This window comes from Protomyctophum parallelum (assembly GCF_964188405.1).
Source record: "Protomyctophum parallelum genome assembly, chromosome: 22".
NCBI classification, from domain to species: Eukaryota; Metazoa; Chordata; class Actinopteri; order Myctophiformes; family Myctophidae; genus Protomyctophum; species Protomyctophum parallelum.
In genome coordinates, this window is record NC_139714.1 from 8,542,283 (window position 1) to 8,561,172 (window position 18,890).

The 18,890-nt window shown below is 41.4% G+C and overlaps 1 protein-coding gene across 2 annotated transcripts in view; it reads right to left on the reverse strand.

The window, feature by feature from the left end:
• Nucleotides 1–18,890, reverse strand: part of LOC310853470 (rho GTPase-activating protein 8-like) — a 109,873-nt gene that overhangs the window by 84,762 nt on the left and 6,221 nt on the right. For both annotated transcript variants that reach the window (XR_014568798.1, XM_083757811.1), the window contains exons 3-11: nucleotides 15,351–15,506; nucleotides 13,113–13,200; nucleotides 11,442–11,573; nucleotides 9,272–9,358; nucleotides 8,942–9,040; nucleotides 7,696–7,806; nucleotides 5,975–6,048; nucleotides 5,492–5,569; nucleotides 4,004–4,132 (exon numbers count right to left, since the gene is read on the reverse strand). Coding sequence is in view for 1 of the 2 variants with exons in the window: in XM_083757811.1 (XP_083613937.1) it covers nucleotides 4,004–4,132; nucleotides 5,492–5,569; nucleotides 5,975–6,048; nucleotides 7,696–7,806; nucleotides 8,942–9,040; nucleotides 9,272–9,358; nucleotides 11,442–11,573; nucleotides 13,113–13,200; nucleotides 15,351–15,506 (954 nt within the window). In the remaining variant the exon portion in view is untranslated. The remainder of the gene's footprint in view (nucleotides 1–4,003; nucleotides 4,133–5,491; nucleotides 5,570–5,974; nucleotides 6,049–7,695; nucleotides 7,807–8,941; nucleotides 9,041–9,271; nucleotides 9,359–11,441; nucleotides 11,574–13,112; nucleotides 13,201–15,350; nucleotides 15,507–18,890) is intronic.

The following is an 18,890-nucleotide window of genomic DNA, read 5'->3' on the forward strand; positions in this document are numbered from 1 at the left end:
ACAGTTATCGTCATAATCAATATTTCACAGTCCAAAACTGGCAATGCATTTTCCAGTCCAATGTTAACGTGTGTGTGTGTGTGTGTGTGTGTGTGTGTGTGTGTGTGTGTGTGAGAGAGAGAGAGAGAGAGAGGGAGGGTGGTCGCTTACCTGACAGACACTGTTTCTGCTTGTGAAAGCTTCTTCCGTTTTCCAAAACAGTAATATATTTGTCCACAAATGATGCAGAAGCAGATGGCTGGAAGGACATGGCCAGCAGAAGGGACGGGCAAACCTGTCCGAGAACGACGTTTCTTTCGGGGGGTTTCAGACGTGACTGTCCGAGGCAGCGTTCTCTCTTCCCCCTGCACCGTCTGTGTGCAGCGTTTCTCGGCCAAACACAATCGTCTTTTACAAATAAAGCGACAGTAACACGTGGCGTGAAACACAGCGTCCTCGTTAGAGTCCTTTGATTCCCTTTTACGCACTTTTCCCCGCTGTTTTGGTTTATTTTTCCCCTCTTGGCTGGTTGAACTGGTGGCCGCCATTGCTCTAATATTATTATGGGAAGGGAATAAAGCTGCTACGCGATTGGTCCACGTGACCAAAACAACACCACTCCCCTTGCACATATTATTACGCCTTGTAAGAAATAGTCCCGTTTTAATTCGCGGATTATAAAATAACTGCAGGGCGGGACGAGTAGAACTTTTTTTTTTGTACTTTCTACCTATAAATCTCTTTTATGGAGAAAAAATTGTGTAGTCCCCCTTCCGTGGGAACGGACCTGAACGAAAAGGGACCTCACCACACGGCCTAACATTGGAGAACAGTTTATGTGGATCCAATATCCACATATTTCCTTAACCCAAGGAGGGGGATTATAATTTAATTCTGTGTGAAATCAGTTGTACCAATTTGTTTCCAGGGTTCTTACACATTTTCTATTTTAAAATTGTGAACTGGGCCGCGGCTGAGCAGTGCAGGCACCTATAGGCAGGTAATCCAGCCTGACGGCGTGTCGCGGGTTCGAGTCCCGGACCCGTCGGCCTTTGTCTTCCCCCCCATCTCTCTCCCCCTTTCCTGTCTAATTACTGTATCCTTTCAATAAAGGCAAAAACGCCAAGGCGTGTCGCCTTGACAGTGCAGACATGAAACATATTTGTCTGCACTGTTTAACAAATAAGTAAACTAACTGAAACAGACCTACTCAGTTCCTCTAATGGATTGAACAATATATATATCATATCGTTTTGTGAATCTCTTTTATAAACAAGAACCAGAAACGGGTCAACAAAAAAAATAATTGAATGTTCACGCCGTCCGTGAAGTCTTGTTTATTCACTGTGTCCATGGACATGACGATGAATCCAGGTACACAATTATGGTTTCCTTATGAAGAAAACATTTTCTAATAACTACAGTGCGTAACTAAGAAATGTTCAAACAACCATTTGTCACAATGTTATTTGTGATGGTACACTTGAAAGCAAGGCTCATACATTCAGGGCAATTAGTAAAATCCTACTCAAGCTATAAACAAAATCACTGCCAAATATAATATATAGTGTTTTGGTCAGAGTACTTTATGTGTAGTTAAATGTTTTATTATGGAATTTCCATTAGATACAACAGAAAGAACATATGACTTCTATCTTTAAAGCCGTGAATCACATCCAAGGTTAGGTATGCATGTAATTTCACAATTTTACAGCCTGATAAAACCTCATTGACACACAGAGACTACAAGACATTATCTCAGCAATGGTTTGTGCATTTTGGCTATACAACAGATACTATTAGACAGTGGTAAAGCACGTCATCCACTCTTACAGAAAGAGTGTCGTCAAGTGCTTTATTCTTAACCCATTTTGACCTGAGATCAGATTAAAAAAATGTCTTCTACATCCTGACAGTTTTCTGAAAAAGCTATGTTTCTATGTCAGTCGTTCTTCGATTTTTCAAAAATAGCAGACCTACAAGCTCGTAGCGCGCCACTCGGTGGCGCGCTATGAGCTTGTAGATCTGCTATTTTTCAATAGCTAAAGCATAACATAATGCGAACACCAAAAGGGGTCACGCCCAAAATGGGTTAATGCAAACTGTACAAAGCGCAGAGTTGCTTTATTGGAAAGCCTGAGGAGGGAAAAAAACAACAACATTTCATTTCCTCTAAACATAAATTCTCGTAGCAATAGAAATGTATTTATTTTCATCAAAGGCACTCTTGAAAGTGAATCCATCTTCAAGCACTGCCATTTGTAAGCCAACCGTCACCACAGCATGTGGCGCTGCATCCAATTGGTTGCGGTGGCAAGGTCAGGGACATGCTGCTCAGAGTGCGTGCCTGGTGTGAGAACAGTGTGGCTAAAGGGCAATTCCACGCACCTGCAATAACGTCCAAGCACAAGTCAAACAAGGTCACTTACCGCCGCTTTCGGAGGCTATAAGGTGACAGAGCTGTGGCTATTTCTAAGATGCATGGCTTGTGTCCTGCAGGGCTTGTATTGTATTCCACTAGCCTGCCATCCTTGACTCTTGGCTCCCTGTACTCGCTATAGAGCCAGGTCGATATAGCAGCCATTATTTGACTGTTATTTTAACGACATGCCGGTGTCAATTATAAGCAGCCGACGTGTCCAAAATGTTCAACCGGGGGCATGCCATTATTATAGCAAGTGAACATTTTTCCAAATATGTTTCAGAAATGGTACAAGGTTCAATGTTTCGCATTGCGCTTGTAGATCAGCCATTGTTGAATTTTCCATTTTTTTAAATCAAATCTAAGTTTTTCTAATTGATCATTTATATGTTGTGCTTTTTGACACACTATCGGTAATCGTGGGCTAGGAGGACATCGGGACCGATCTGAAAAATCGGACAATGGTCGGACTCTTATCCCATTCTGACCGGGCACCCATTTTGGTGTTGGCATCATATTATGCTTTAGCTATTGAAAAATAGCAGATCTACAAGCTCATAGCGCGCCACCGAGTGGCGCGCTACAAGCTTGTAGGTCTGCTATTTTTGAAAAATCGAAGAACGACTGACATTTTTAGAATCTGATCTCAGGTCAGAATGGGTTAATAATGAAACTGTCAGGATGTAATAGACATTTTTTTAATCTGATCTCAGGTCAGAATGGGTTAATATGAGGACCAGGCTGTGGCTGAATAGTTCCATGTTCACTGATCTTCATTAGGTGTCCCATACACTTCCCCTCTCTCCACACTAGTTATCCATCTGGACGCTGCACAAAAATGACTCCAAGGGAGAAGTCCGTCGTAATGCGACGATACATTTTTGGTACAATGGTCTGGTTTTCCATTATAAGTAATGACCCGTAGATGTCTGACCGTGGCGTGGAACCGTGCTCATTCGGCGCAAGAACATCCATAAGCCTGGGAAATGAGTCCAAGAGCCAGACTTAATGAGCATTGTCCCGGGTCCGTGGCATTCTACGCTCAACCACTAGATGGGGCTGTGGCGAGGAAGGTGTTAATATGCAATGTCCCATCTAAATAAACAAATAATGTAAAAGTGACAGAGCCCATGTTGTGGTAGTATTAGTAGTTAGGTACAGTAGTGGAGAAATCTACCGCCAACTATATCTGCCAGACATAGTAGCCGAACCCCTTCCATCCAGCAGCCAAGTAGCCAGTAGTCACTTTGAGTGGCCACGTATATGTATTTATATGTCGGACATTACTAATCCTACCCCGGCCTAACCCTAACCTAAACCTACGGTTAACCGGCCACGTATGTCAGGCTCCATCGCGGTCTAAGACATGACATTATCTGCAAAAAAAAGGTTGTTTGCAGTTGGCACAGAAATAGTGCCGCGAACGGGATTCGATACCAGGAGGTGTGGGTTGGGAGTCTAATGATTAGCGAGGCAAGCCGCTGAGACTGGTGCTGAGATGGGGCATTCGGTCTGTATTAGAATATAACAACGCCCCTACCCCGCCCAGCAGGGGTAGGGGATTTCTCCATTGTGCTCCAGACCTCCAGGAGCAGTACTTACGGACTATCTCCAGCACATGGTGGTACACGGCGAAGGTGAGCAGCGGTTCAGACAGCTCCCTGAGGAAGGTCTTCAGAATGACAGCGGCCACGTGGACGTCACCGTACTGCTCGAAGCTCACCGGCTTCCCTGCAATGGCAACATAAAACACACTCTGTTAATGACATACGGCCTAGCAACCTAAAACACTAATATAAGTTGTTGTCTCCCAAACGGACCCAAAACCAGTGAAAATAGCCGATCCACCAGTTCACAAAGCGTGCATTGTAGATCTGCTATTTTCACTACTACTTTTAAACGTATAATTATTTATTTATTTATGGAATTGTTATTGTATTCATGCAATTCTCAAAAAATCTCTTTGGAGGAAAAATAAATTGAAGAGAAAAAAAAAAGATTGTACTCGCAACCCATGAAAGTGTGTCAGTGTTTGGGAAACACTAACCTAGAGTCTCTATTCTGGGGGAGAAATTTGGTGAAAAAGGACCATCTACACATTAAAGCTCGTTGTGAGTTTGGAAATCGCCTAATTTTTGCCGAAGATGTAGAGGGGCAAAAGGAGGGGGCCTAGTATAGACCGCTGGTGGTCTCTGGTCAATTACGTAGGTGGTTAATCTACTGCATACTGTAATTGTAACTTTAGTCCCCAGAAGCTGGCATGGTTGCTTTTATGTTCCGGTTCATTTTCCCATAGTTTGATTGGCTCAACAGCTGATTTTGAGCCGGTAAATATGCTGTCGAACCAGACAAATGGAGTTATGCACAGAGTCTACTCTATTCCACCAGTTAGGACCACATAATAGTTTAGCAGTAATAATATAATAGGCTAAACAGTAAATTAGCAATGAAAATGAACGGAAATGTAGAACATTACAAATGATGATCAAATAACTAGAATCAACTCAAATTAACTAAAATTATGATGAAATGATAAAAGAAACTTATAGGCAGGGTGTGGGAAGAAAGAAAAGCTTGAAATGAAATATTGACTGTTAAGGGCTTGAAATAATGTATTGTGTGCAATGTTGCGCGCCGCCAAATATAGCTGATCTACAAGTTTGCCCAAAATATTCCCAGCGGTCCACAGCTCAACCACCTGCTCTACCCTATTGAAAGAAATATTGAAAATGAGCCCATTGATTTCTACGTTTTCCCGCGAGTTGTCAATTGTGCCCCGAGGCAGGAATAAAAAGCACAGTGGATCCGACATGGGAAACAGGACGACCGGCTACGTGATCTCTGCAAGTGTGGGTGGAAGTCTAATGAAGTGGAAAGCCGACTGAAACAGACACCGCGCCTAACTCAGTCAGCTGCAGGGGTTGTGTGAGAGAGCAGGGGCGGGAGGGGGATTTGGGGGGGGGGGTTATGTCTGATGGCATCTGTGTCGCTGGACACAGAGCTTTATTGATCCTCGGTTTCCTGGTTCGAGGGAGATAAAATAAAATAAAAGCCCTGCTACCGGCTGAGGGAGACCCCGCTCGCGCTCACCCAGGTTATAGAGTTTCTGGATGTCCTTGATAAGCTGGACACGTGCCGACCTCCGGAAAATGCCCTCTGTTTTCAGCCCTGGGACGGGAGGGGAGGGGAGGGGGAGGGGAGGGAGCAGAGAGGAGATGTGATAGGAAAGGAAGAAAGGAGAAAACTTAACTAGACTTAAATAAGACTTTTTTTTTAAATTGACAAGAAGTTAAAAAAAATGGAAATTAATGTCAAACAAGAAAATCAGACAAACGGATACTGTATGTTCTCCAGTAGGAGTTGGACTGCCAAATGTTGTTTCTCAAAAAAATTCTATTTTGTGCCAGTGACTCCCAAATTTAGTTTCATTGTCACAATTTCAATATTTTTCCAATTGTTTAAAAAAATAGTATAAGATAGGTGTAAAAAGAATAGTAAAAAAAAATAGTAGAAGATACTGTAGGTGTAAAGTGTTTAAACTGTGTGTAAACTGTTTAAGAATTCAACACTCACCTTTTTCTTTGAGATAGGCCACCGTTTGAGATATCACCAGTGGTATAATCGCTCCCTTGTTCTTCTCACAAAGGCTGTCGAGACAACATTACATTTTAGCCCAAAGGAATGCCAGAACCTCACGCTTTAGGCCACATTTACACGGCAACGGTATCTAGAGAAAGCGGCAATATGCGAAATCAGATGTGCCTTCCGTTTAGACTGCAACGCCGTTATCGGGAGTTTGAAAAAACGCAACAAAGTGGAACCACCTTCCAGAGTGGAAATCTTTGAAAACACTGCCTGGCGTCTCCATGTAAACATGAAATACAAAGGAATCCGCTAAAACATGTGATGTCATGGCTCTGTCCGCGTCAGTCGAGGTAAACAAACATCATGTCCATTATTATTATTATTATTATTATTATTATTACAGTGTTTTGAATCACGTTGTGCCTCCGTCTAAACTCAGAATAAAAAGTGAACGGCACTTCGCCGTTTTCTCTAGAGTGTAAATATGTTCATGGACGGAGAAATCCCTTCAACATCAGCTTGAGATGAAAAAATCCATGTATTCACAATGAATCATAACCCCTATAACGAAGGGGTTCTCAAACCCCCTCCAACTGAATGGCTGGACAATGGAAATGAAGAGTTTACATAGTACATGCATAAACTTTCTTTATATCTGGTTTCAGTATTCATTCATGATATATTTTCTCTATTATTAAGGTAATTTTTGCAGTCAGTTTGTATTGGGGGTGGAGAGGGAGGGGGGGGACACGAGACATGGCCAAAGCATTTCCGGGGGTCCCACCCAGCCCAAACCGTTGAGAACCCCTGCCCTAACGCAAAGATTTTGCACAAACTGGGCAAAATGTTGTTGTTCTGACATGGCACACTGCTTGAGCTAGGCAATAGTGATCGCTAGATATCGCCTGGGATTTTGGATATCATAATCGTACTAGAATATCGTGATATGGACATAATGGCATAAATGTAGTCTTTTCCCAGCTTTCACTCCTAAACAGTGGAAATAGCTGATAGATTTAGTTGACATTTTTCACAGTGAATAAAAGCATCAACCTGTATGCATGAGGCAATATTGATAGTTCTATGAGAAATATTCTCATTTTTATTTTGGATCATTTCGCCTACTTGTCATGCACGGTGTGCAAGGACCATAACCACTCAAAACGTAACCTTATACTTGGTTGACCGGAGTCCCTCACGGCTCTATACTAGTGAATTTTCTGTTTCCGCTCTACATTTAATATCTTCGCTGAAAACAGCCAGATCTCTTGTAGATCTGCCGTTTTCCCTAGAATACAGATGCTGGGGTTTAAGTGGTTAAAGGATCCTACATACTACAACATGATCCAATCGACCTCAGAACTTAAAAAAAAAAAAAAAAAAAGAAAGAAAGAAAAGGCAGAGCAGACAAATGCCAATAAATACTTGTGAACGCCAGACCCCTCCCTCCCACACAGTATAATCTGCTCAGTGACTCTGCCCGGCAACACTCGCTCCGTCGGCCTCCAGCCACTGAAGACGTGTTAAAACCCAGGGCTCCAAGTGGTGGTTTTAATCAGTGCCAGTGGTGTAAATTAACCAAGTACATTTACTTAAGTACTGTACTTTGAGAATTTTTGAGTTTGTAGTTAATTGCTTATACCTTATACCCTCGTCGGACGGACTATGCATTGTGCCTTAAGTGTGTCACGAGGTTGAGTGATACTTACTACAGCAGGCTCACACCAAACTGCTGGGTGGGCAGTGGGGGGCGTGGAGGGGGGGACTTCACTGGAGGAAGTGGACCGCTTTTCTGGGTGGCCCGAAGCCTCTCGTCATGTCTGCGGAGCACAGACACGGGGTGTACACGCAGGGTTAAACATCCTTACATCTCATTATTGTTCGGCACATTGTCACTATCGGGCATAAACCTTGTATTTCTATAGGATTTAAACTTGTTTTGCTTGTAAATTAAAATGACCTATTCATCATGCACAAGTGTCGTGCTAATGTAGCGCAAATAGCCAATCTTCAAGCTCACAATGTGTCAAATTGCCTGTAGATGTGCAGTTTCTGCCGTTTTCTTTTCGCTCTTCTTTTTAAGTGAAAGTGTTCCGCCTGTGGTTTTTATATTGAATCAATGAAAAGTATTAACAAGAGCTTGTGACTAAATAATAACTACATTGGATGCATTATGGAACACCCAATATATAATTAAAATGGCCACAAACAGAGTTCAGTGTGAAAATTGTCCATATTCATCAGCGTTTCACAGCAAGAAGCCCGCAGAAGCCAGCTTTAGAGCAAATATTATAATACGTATATATTAATACAGCAGCAGCTACCATATGTTTACACTGCTTGTCAGGCATACAGTATAATCAGATGCTTCTGAACCTGCTTATGATCTGCATACAGTACACAAATGCAGAACGGAATACAGAACACAAATACCTGTTCAGAAAAAACTATAAACTGGAGTATCGAATCTGGTTCAAGTACAGAGGACTTTTTAAACTTAATTAAAGTACATCTCACTTAACCCATTCTGAACGGGAAGTCGGGAACCCATTTTGGTGTCGGCATCATGTTATGCTTTAGCTATTGAAAAATAGCAGATCTACAAGCTCATATCGCGCCACCGAGTGGCGCGATACGAGCTTGTAGGTCTGCTATTTTTGAAAAACCTAAGACACTTTTAGAATCTGATCTCGGGTCAGAATGGGTTAATAATGAAACTGTCAGGATGTAGAGGACATTTTTAGAATCTGATCTCAGGTCAGAATGGGTTAATCATTCACAATCCTTTGACCAGTATTAACCACGTAAAAGCTAGTTACATTGTTGACCGGGGTTCCCCATGGGGGTCTTATCCCTGTCCCACTTCCCTTTCCCTCTACACCATTGCCGGAAACAGCTGCAGTACAAGCTCACAACGCGTCACAATAGAACTTTTGCAAGTGGTCGAGTAAGTACCTGATGACATCGGAAGGGATGATGAGTTGTTCATAGTTGAGGTGGTCTCTGAGTTCAGTCAGGTAGTTCACATAGGTTACCTTCTTGCCAAACTTGTGACTGTGAGGAAAACGATTACAACGTGTACATGAAAGAAAGACATGTCCCTCAACATTGATCCAAAAAAATACAAAGACCAAAACATTTACGTACTTGAAATGGTGTATAATCTGTATGCCTGTCCATGGAAATATATGTTTTTAAGATACATTTCTCATTAAAAGATATTATTTTGAAATAATCAAAATAATATAAATAAATAAAATAAATCCTTTTTGGTGTAGTTTGTACCTTATGAACGGTTTGAATATGTTCCAGAGAATTCTGATGAAGTTGGTTGGGTGGACCACATAGAGAGCTTTGAGGTTCTTCTTATATCTACAGGACAAAGACGTGCACATGGTCAGGTGGTAAATAAAATGGTAAATGGTGCATTCATATAGCACCTTTATCCAAGGCGCTTTACAGAGATTGTGCATTACATTCACCCATTCACACACACATTCATACACCGATGGCAGCGGAAACCATGCAAGGCACCAACTAGCACATCGGGAGCAATTAGGGGTTCAGTGTCTTGCTCAAGGACACTTCGACAGTAACTCTGGGGGAGCCCGGGTTCGAACTGGCAACCTTACGGTTACCATCCAGGCACTCTACCCCTGAGCCACCGCCGCCCGTGTACAACAATGTCAAGAAATGACATCTATGCACAGTAAGCAAGTTGAGGACATCTTATATTTATAAATTTAACTTTTAGAATTCAGAACCATTTAGTCAAATACATAATGATAATAGTGAATTGCATTTTTATAGCGCTTTTCAAAGTGCTCAAAGCACTATTCATACATTGGGAGGTGAAGCGGCGAACAGTCGACGCCAGCGTCCTCACTTCACACACCAATTGCCGCCAACTCATTGGAGTCAATGTAGGGTTTAGTGTCTTGCCCAAGGACACATCGACATGTGGACAGGAGGAGCCGGGATTCGAACCACCGACCCAGGGATCATTGGACGACCTGCTCTACCTCCTGAGGCTCAAATCTAAGGTAAATGTGCTTTACAATATGCTTTCACACACACACATTCACAAACAGATGGCGGAGGAAACCATGCAAGGCACCAACCTGCTCATCGGGGCACTTAGGGGTTCAGTGTCTTGCTCAAGGACACTTCGGGACAGGATTGGATATGACATTGGCAAGTATAAGTAGAAAGAGGAGGGGACAGGCATAATCTATGTGCCATAGCATGCACCACATGACGCACTGGGATGCATTGTGACTGAACAGAAACCTACTCTGTGCTCTTTAGGTACCCCAATACAATTATATAGTGTGAACATCAAAACAACACAAGAGACCAGAAAGCAAAACGTATTAAGTTGCAATCATTAAAAGATAGTGAATATTTCTTGTCCACCTGCTCTCACTGACTACCTACAGATGCTTGAACGTTGGGATGAATCATGAAGGTCATAATATATGAACGCTTGACTGGCTGAAATGAGTTGGTTCAAGCTTACATTAAGCACTCGTCATATTATTTAGTTTTACATGAAGAAAACACGATTCAAATTTCATAAATAATACAATAGTATAGTGTTAATCACGACATAACAGATGCTAGAAAAGGTTAAAAATATCCAGTAAATTCCAGGATGCTCTAACTGAATCCTGCAGAATTTGCACTATAAGTTGACCCACATTTATACATTTCCAAACAGAACAAATTTACCAAACAAACAAAAAAAAGTTAATCGCTCTCAAAGCAACCAAAGGCATGGCTCCCCCATATCTCACAAGTATGATCGTACCCTACAAACCCTCCCACGCACTCAGCCAACGCAGGGAAGCTGGATGTACCTTCACTAAAAACGCAGGGACAATGCTCTACACGTCCCAAATTCTTCTCCCTTCTGGCTCCAAAACTATGGAATGCACTTCCCATCACAGTCAGAACTGCAGCCTCACTCCCAATCTTCCGCCGTAGTCTGAAAACCCACCTCTTCAGACTCCACCATGGCCCGTAGCACTTGCCCTAGCCTAGCTAGCCCCTTAGATAGCACTTCATGTAGACTTAGATAGTATTTTAGACAGAATTATAGCTTGTTACGTAGACAGCACTAGAAATGCATTTTATGTAGTCATAGCACTTTATAGTACACATGTATATTGCATAATATATAATATAGTATAGTATGTATAGTTGACATAGATACTCCACTGTTACGTTCTTAGTTTATACATGATTCATGATAACTACTTTTTATACATGCGATGTATGCCATGCTTTTGTTTTTGCTTAATGTAAGTCGCTCTGGATCAAGAGCGTCTGCTAAATGCCTAAACTGTAAAATTGTCTCTCATGTGTTAGAGTGGATCGACCATAGCTGTGCAACAGTTCATCAAACTAAATAGACTTGGAGAAGATAAATAGAAGTTGGAGTGAAGCGACTAACTTTCTGTCAAACTCGTTGTAGGCTTCCCGCAGCCAGCGGAGAGATGGCTTGTTGCCGCTGCAGAGGCCGTAGTGGAAGTACACCACAGTGTAGTCCATCTCCACGTACTGATCTAGGGTGTACTTCAGATACCTGTGGGGATGCAGGGGGGAAAGAGCAGTCAGCCAGTGTCCATTGATTTCGTAGGTTAACCCATTCTGACCTGAGATCAGATTCATACGAGGTTTCCACTGGACACACACTGGTCTGATTAACCCATTCTGACCTGAGATCAGATTCTAAAAAATGTCAGTCGTTCTTCGATTTTTCAAAAATAGCAGACCTACAAGCTCGTATCGCGCCACTCGGTGGCGCGATATGAGCTTGTAGATCTGCTATTTTTCAATAGCTAAAGCATGACATGATGCCAACACCAAAATGGGTGCCCGGAGAGAATGGGTTAAAATGACGACGAAAAGTGTTCGTCGACTACCTTTTTTTCACGGACGAAATAAAAAAAACGAAATAAAAATTAAGCTATGATGACAAAGACAAAATATATTGTTGACAAATTTGTCAACAACTAGAGTAAAATGTTAGGGAGGGACTAGTGGAGAAGAGATCCAGCAGAACTAAAAGACAAGTATGTTTTATTTTTGGTTGCGCTCTAGCGCTGCCATTGAAAATACCCGAACTACAAGCTCACAACACGTTGCAACACGCTAAGCTGTGAGCTTGTAGATCTGCTAATTTCAGCATGCAACCAAGTATAAATCAGGCATTACAACAAGATCAAGGACCACTATTTTAGTCGACAAAATCACCTGTAGCTTTTGACAAAAATCGTATGGTATTGAGTAAACTATAAAAAAAAGTCAGATGACTAAAATATGAGCAAATGGACACCAAATGGAACTTAGATTCAGCGTTATGGAGCATTGAAAATCCTACTTTGAACGGAGGTAAATGGAGGGGGGGGTGAAAAGATCCTGGTGCCGGGGGTGACGGAGGCTTTGCCTAGCCAATGTTAAAAGCTGATTTTCAGCTAAACCGCTTCATATATGGTGTAAACATGTTGATGGACCTCACTTTGATAACCATTGCAATATGTGTGCAATACTGTACTGTATGTATGATTGAATTTGTGTGCATCAGAAATGAAAATGAGGCCCAGGCCGTAGCGTAACGGTCTGGGCACCGGACTGGTGATCCAGTCGCGGTGTGCCGCGGGTTCGACTCCCGGACCCGACACGGCCTTTACCGCATGTCATCCCCCCATCTCTCTCCCGTTTCCTGTCAGCCTACTTTCTATCCCTTAAAAAATCTATAAAAGGCGTAAGCCGCAAAAAAATATATTAAAAAAAAAAAAAAAAAATGAAAATGAAGGACAAATTTATATAGATTTAGCAAGATATAGGAATCGTTGAATGGAACCTTTAAAGGAACCGGAATCGTTCAAATTCTAAAAGGATCCCAACCTCACCCACATCAAGACGTCGAGTGGAGATTGCTTATCGTAGCACACCAACCATTATATTATAATTAATTATTTTTATTGCAGGGTATACGCCTACATAAAAATACGATAAGAGCAATCTTTTAGACCCAGTCAATGTTTACATACTAGTGTACTACTGTATGTTTCTCTACATAACATGCAGATAGATATCAGACATCTATACGCACACTTACTCCAGGAAACGTTGATGGTTTAGCTGGTGCGATGGAGGCATGCAGCAGCTACTGAAGATGATCAGCTTCCTGCCGTAATTGTCATCCCCTGGAGAGAACACAGACCACGCAGGCAGGAAAACATCAGAGAAGCGAGACCACCTAATCTCCCCCCCCCCCCCCCCCCCACACACACACACATACACACACACACCCTTTCCTCCTTCTCCCTAAGCTCCCAAGTTGACAAGCCTGCTACGGTTTATCTCTGAGGAGGCAGCAGTGTGAACTTTGCTTCCCAGCACTTGTCTAACGCTATAACATTTTCTCTGGTTGCTATCGGGGGCCGTCTTTTAGTGCACCTGCAGGGTGGCAAAAGCAGTTGTTTCATGTGGAAAAAAGAGAGAGAAGAAACGGGGACCATATAATCAGAATACATTATCAAATCATTTGTGATGCAAATAGATGCTGTGTTTGGCGATAAGAACTTTCAATGCGAGGTTCTGCCGGGGCAGCTTAATTCAACAATGGTCCCCCACTAATGCAGCCAAATGACTTACATGGATTCTGGTGGGGGGCGAACATAGATACATGTACAGTAGCACCAGTCTTGCCTTTCCTGTTGTTTTGTGGGTGGAATTATTCATGTCTTCCCAGCATTAAAAAAAAAAGTTAATGGAATGCACTCTGCATGTACCTGAGGCCAGGATTTTTAAATAGGTTTCTTCTTTGAATGAATGCTGTTCGCAGATTTCCCATGTAGGTTTTGCGGAACCAGAGGATTTATGAGGGGAAATAAGCAATATACTAGAATAGTACAAAATTAGTAAAGGCACAGAGCTGGCCGCAGTCAACTAGTTTGCATGAGTGTAGCATTGAAGTGGTTAACCCATTAACAGAGGGAAGTATCTGTGTCATTTTGCGTTGGCTATTCAAAAACAGCAGTTCTGTACAAGCTTGCTTCACACTTGTACATCTGCTATTTTGGGAAGAAAGAAAATCGCGATAATGAGGATTCAGGAACTCCCGACTTAGAACTTTTTATTTATTTATTTTATTATCATTTATTCTATTTTATAGTATCGGCCTCAGGTCTTAACCCATATAGGCCTGACGTCGATATTTAAAAAATGTCTTCTAAATCATGACAGTTTTCTGAAATACCTATGTATCAATATTACTACTCAATATTTCATGTCAAGGACCCCAAAAATGATATGCAATAGGCCGCCGACCCCCATCTGAAAATATGTTATTCCAGGGACCCCCCCAGAAGCAAAGATTTGAGTTAAAAAGGTTCACTCTGAAAGAATATATATATAATATTATTCAAAGATTTGAGGCACATTTTCACGATTTAATTCTTTTTTTAATGTTGTGCTGTCTTCTAGGAATCCTGATCAACAAATTCATCAAAATTTTGTTCATCGGACGTACTTGATCCCCCGTAGATTGTGTGCTATGCGGATTTTAAATAAACACAACTGCACTTTCTGCACTCCGAACACCATAGGTACATTCTTTCATATGGTGTGGGAGTGTCCGAGTGTCCTCACATTTTGGAATTTGGTTGCTGCTAATCTTTCAATTATTCTACAAATTAACATTACACCCTCCCCATCTCTATTCTTATTAAACGATGTATCCCAATTGCCATTAAATAATACCCGTATTCGTGTCTTCTTTGCTGGCGTAACGGCCGCAAAGAAGATGGTTGCTTCGCACTGGAAACCACCTCATACATTGACGTTTCGCCAATGGGCTTTGACCTTTCTAGATATCATCTATATGGAATTGTCTACAGCAAGATTGCACGGAGCGAAAGAAGAAAACATTGATATTTGGTCTGATATTGCAGATATGGTTAAGAACATGAATAAGTCATTATTTATTTATTTTTCCCTATTGCACAGTGGTAGGAGTCCTGACAATTTGTGACATCTTTGGTCCCGGGGGGAGGGGTGGGTGGGATTGTTTGTTTGTCGTTTGTTTTTGTGTTCCTTTCTTTTGCTGTTGTGTGTTATTTTTTATGTTTTGTTTTCTTTATTTCATTCATGATGTTAACATGTTCTATTGTGATTTTTTTGTCTAAAATAAAAAACATTTGATAACCAAAAAAATAAATAAAAAATAGCAGATCTACAAGCTCGTAGCTTGTAGATGTGTCCAGAATGGGTTAATGGATCAATCTTTTAAAATAACATTTAGATTAGTTTTTTAATCAATATTAATAATAATAATAATAATAACAGTAGTGACCTGTGACCTGGATGATGCCGTGCCGGGCCACATCGTAGTAGGGGTGTGTGGTGTCCACCGCCGACCTGGCTTTAGGCAGCGGAGGACGGGTTGGCAGCGGCGTCGGTACATCTAGGCCCTCCAGACGACCCAGCTCCTCTTCCTCCTTCTGCAGCTCTGAGAAACGGTGAGCACATTTCAGTGGTGGAAAACTGAAAACTAAAGCTACGTGTACGACGAAAAATGTTTTGTCGACTACCTTTTTACTATTGTAAATATACTGACAATTTCGTCAACAAATAAAAACTAGACTAAAATGTTTGGAAGGGACTAGTGGACAAGAGATCCACTATAAGTCCTTTTACACTTGGTTGCAAACTGAAAATAGCAGATCTACAAGCTCACAACACGTCACGCTGGGATTGGTATTCAATTGATTCGTTTGTACTAGATCAATCAAATGCATGGGGGGGGGGGGTCAGTTAACAAATGCATACACTAAACTATAAACTACGGTAAGCAACAACAAAAAATACTTATTTGTCTGAACGAATCTATATCTAAACTATGTACCACAAAGACCCTGGGTGTTTTTGTTAACAAAGCTATATATTCACCTTGAAGATGCTATCTGTAATAGGTTATAGAACAGGATGCTGCTTTTTTTTCCCTGAGTTTATGCCCTCATCCGATATCGTTTCATCCTTAAAAAATAAAATACGAAAAATAAAATAAAATATTACCCCCTCCCCAAACAAAAAAAACAACAGTAGTCCAAAACATTGGCTGGAAACATTCAGTGTATAATCTATGGCTGTGATCTTGTGTTTATTCTGCGGCGGTTCGGGAAACAATCTATAAATACAGTGTGTGGCCGATAGTGCAGGAGGGGAAATGCCCAGAGGGCAGGCCTGTTTAGATTGGCTGGACGATGGACAATGCTCAAATTCACTGTACTGCTACTTTGCCAAGGAAAGCAGCCATATTTGTCTGGACAGATTACACGTGATGGAAGGGATTCCTGGAGGAAGGGACTCCTTTAATGCCGTAAAACAGCACTATTGTACGCACGCACGCATCTCCCCGTAAACCGGGGCTCCAGACAAACATTTTTCACCAACGTCCCGGAACCATCCCAAAATACAATTTGAACTGTCCCAATGTGAATGTATACATTCCCGGGAAAAATATAATAATTTTAAAAAGCACCACTCAAATTACAAAATTAAGAACTGTATTCCTATTGCAATACAATACATGCAGTACATTATTTGTTTGGCTTCATGTTTCTTCTGTAGCTAGAGAAAATACACTAATTTAGTCAAAATGCTCCCAGATGAAAAGATATCATCCGAAAACTATATACACATTTTACTCGTTATATGGCATATGTCTGATATGAAGGAATGCCTATGAATCTTTATAGCCTACATGTTGGCTTCAAAACAGCATGTGCTTAAAATACAAGTCACAGAGACAGACTCATTCACAGTCATATCACGGAGTACCTTCCTACAGCACGAAATAAGAAAAAATATTGCCGCATGCGAATCATTTTAATACCATTTTAAGATTGCACTGTGCAGAGGTTGGCGGAGCAAGGATGTCCACGCTACTTGTCACGTCTTAAATCGTCAGTGACTCACACATCGTCACACATTACGTTCACATTTTCTCAAATGACCTGTCCTGCGTCACTATAAATCAATTGCGAATGTGATTTTAAAACTCGGGAGGACGGCTTTGATTGTTTTGTTTGGCACATGGCGATGGCCTGAGGCGAGGACAAGCACACAGCCTGGGGAAGGGAGGGCGTGTGGTGCTGTGGCCTGTGGGGTGTGCGAGTATGAGGCTCTGGAAAGCAGAACATTAACTTGCAGCGGACTATTAACAATACAATACAAATATAGAATTTGTGTCTGAATTAGCTCCCGTGTCAGTCTGTTTTATGCAGCACCGCTAGGCTCATGCTGCCCGTAGGCGCGCGCGGTATGCACATTTTCAGTGCAAAAACTCTTTATCGTCCCAAAACCGGACAGAATCAGATTAATTTAAGTCACAATTAGATATTTTATAAGCCCCGGGACGTCGGGACCCCTGTTATTCTCGAGCCCTCTTGTAAGCCATCCCACAGCAACTAGGGCTGTCACAATTATGACATTTTACATGCCGATTAATTGTCAAATAAATTGTGATTAACAATGTTTTGAAACAAAATATGGGTCAAAACATTGTTGATTGGTGGTCTAGGACAGGGATTCCCAAACTGTGGTGCATGCCATGCGCCCCCTGTGGGTGCCATACAGTATGTATGCCATATTCAGGTTCATATACAGTATATGTGGATATATAGGAGATGTTTCATATATAGCTTATGTCCACATATATACGTACCGGTATGTCCACATTTACATACATGTAGAGTAGGGCTGCAACGATTCATCGATTAATCAAATCGATTATTCAATTAGTTGTCAACTAATTTAGTAATCGATTAATCGGATCGGCAACTAATCACTTTTTTTTTGCAATTTATCATAGGTTTTTTCCCACTTAACCATATAGTTTTTCCAGTGTTAAGTGTAACTAAATTAACCTATTTGAGTTCAGAAGAGTACTGTTCCTTCTAGACTGACACATGTGTAGCTATTCTTTAATCAAATGTATGCAGTCAGAATAAGCCTAGAGCCCAGAATAAGCCTGGTAGGTGTCAGCTAGTTCGGGAGGTAACAGGGAGTGCACGGCCGAAAAAGGATAACGAGTGTGTGGTGTCTGGGTAACGGGGTTGGCTGGGTGACCTGAATGACCGTAGATCTCTTGGCACAGTGAGTGGGCATCGACTCAGTCAGAACCCAAAGGAAAGAATGTGAGACGAGCCCTGCCCAGTTCAGCTAATTAACATGGCGCGGTTACAAGGCTAACATCTTATCTAGTAAATCACATGTCTTGAGTTTGACTCACATGACTTGCTTTCCCTACATAATTCCCCCACCCCCTACTTTTTGTTTGTGTACCTTAGTTTCTAGTTTCTACTTTTGTGTAGTGTAGTTTATATTTCTAAAAGATAAAAACGTTTTTTATTATGTTGTTCTGTAAAGCGACTTTTAAGTACCTTGAAAAGCGCCATCTAAATTGTATTATTATTAATAATATTATGTCCTTGTCCTCTATCTCACCGTTTCCCAAACAGTGGGTCGCGACCCATTTCTGTGTCGCGAATAAATATTCCCCTTTTTTCCCCCATTTCCTACATTTGGAAAAAAACATAATATAATTTCAAAATATTAAAAAAGAAAAACAAAATCACCCAAATGTTTCCAAAACAAAATAATTTCCATAAATAAATTAAGAAATTTAAAAAGTAGTGAAAATAGCAGATAGTTTGTGCAGCGTTGAGAGCTTGTAGATCTGCTATTTTCACTAGTTCGGGCAAATGTCTAATTTCTATGTTTTGAGCTGAAAGGTTTGGGAACCACTCCTCTCTCTCTCTCTCTCTCTCTCTCTCTCTCTCTCTCTCTATTCCACAGTCCTTTTTGGAAGTTTGCAACCTCGCCGAAACTA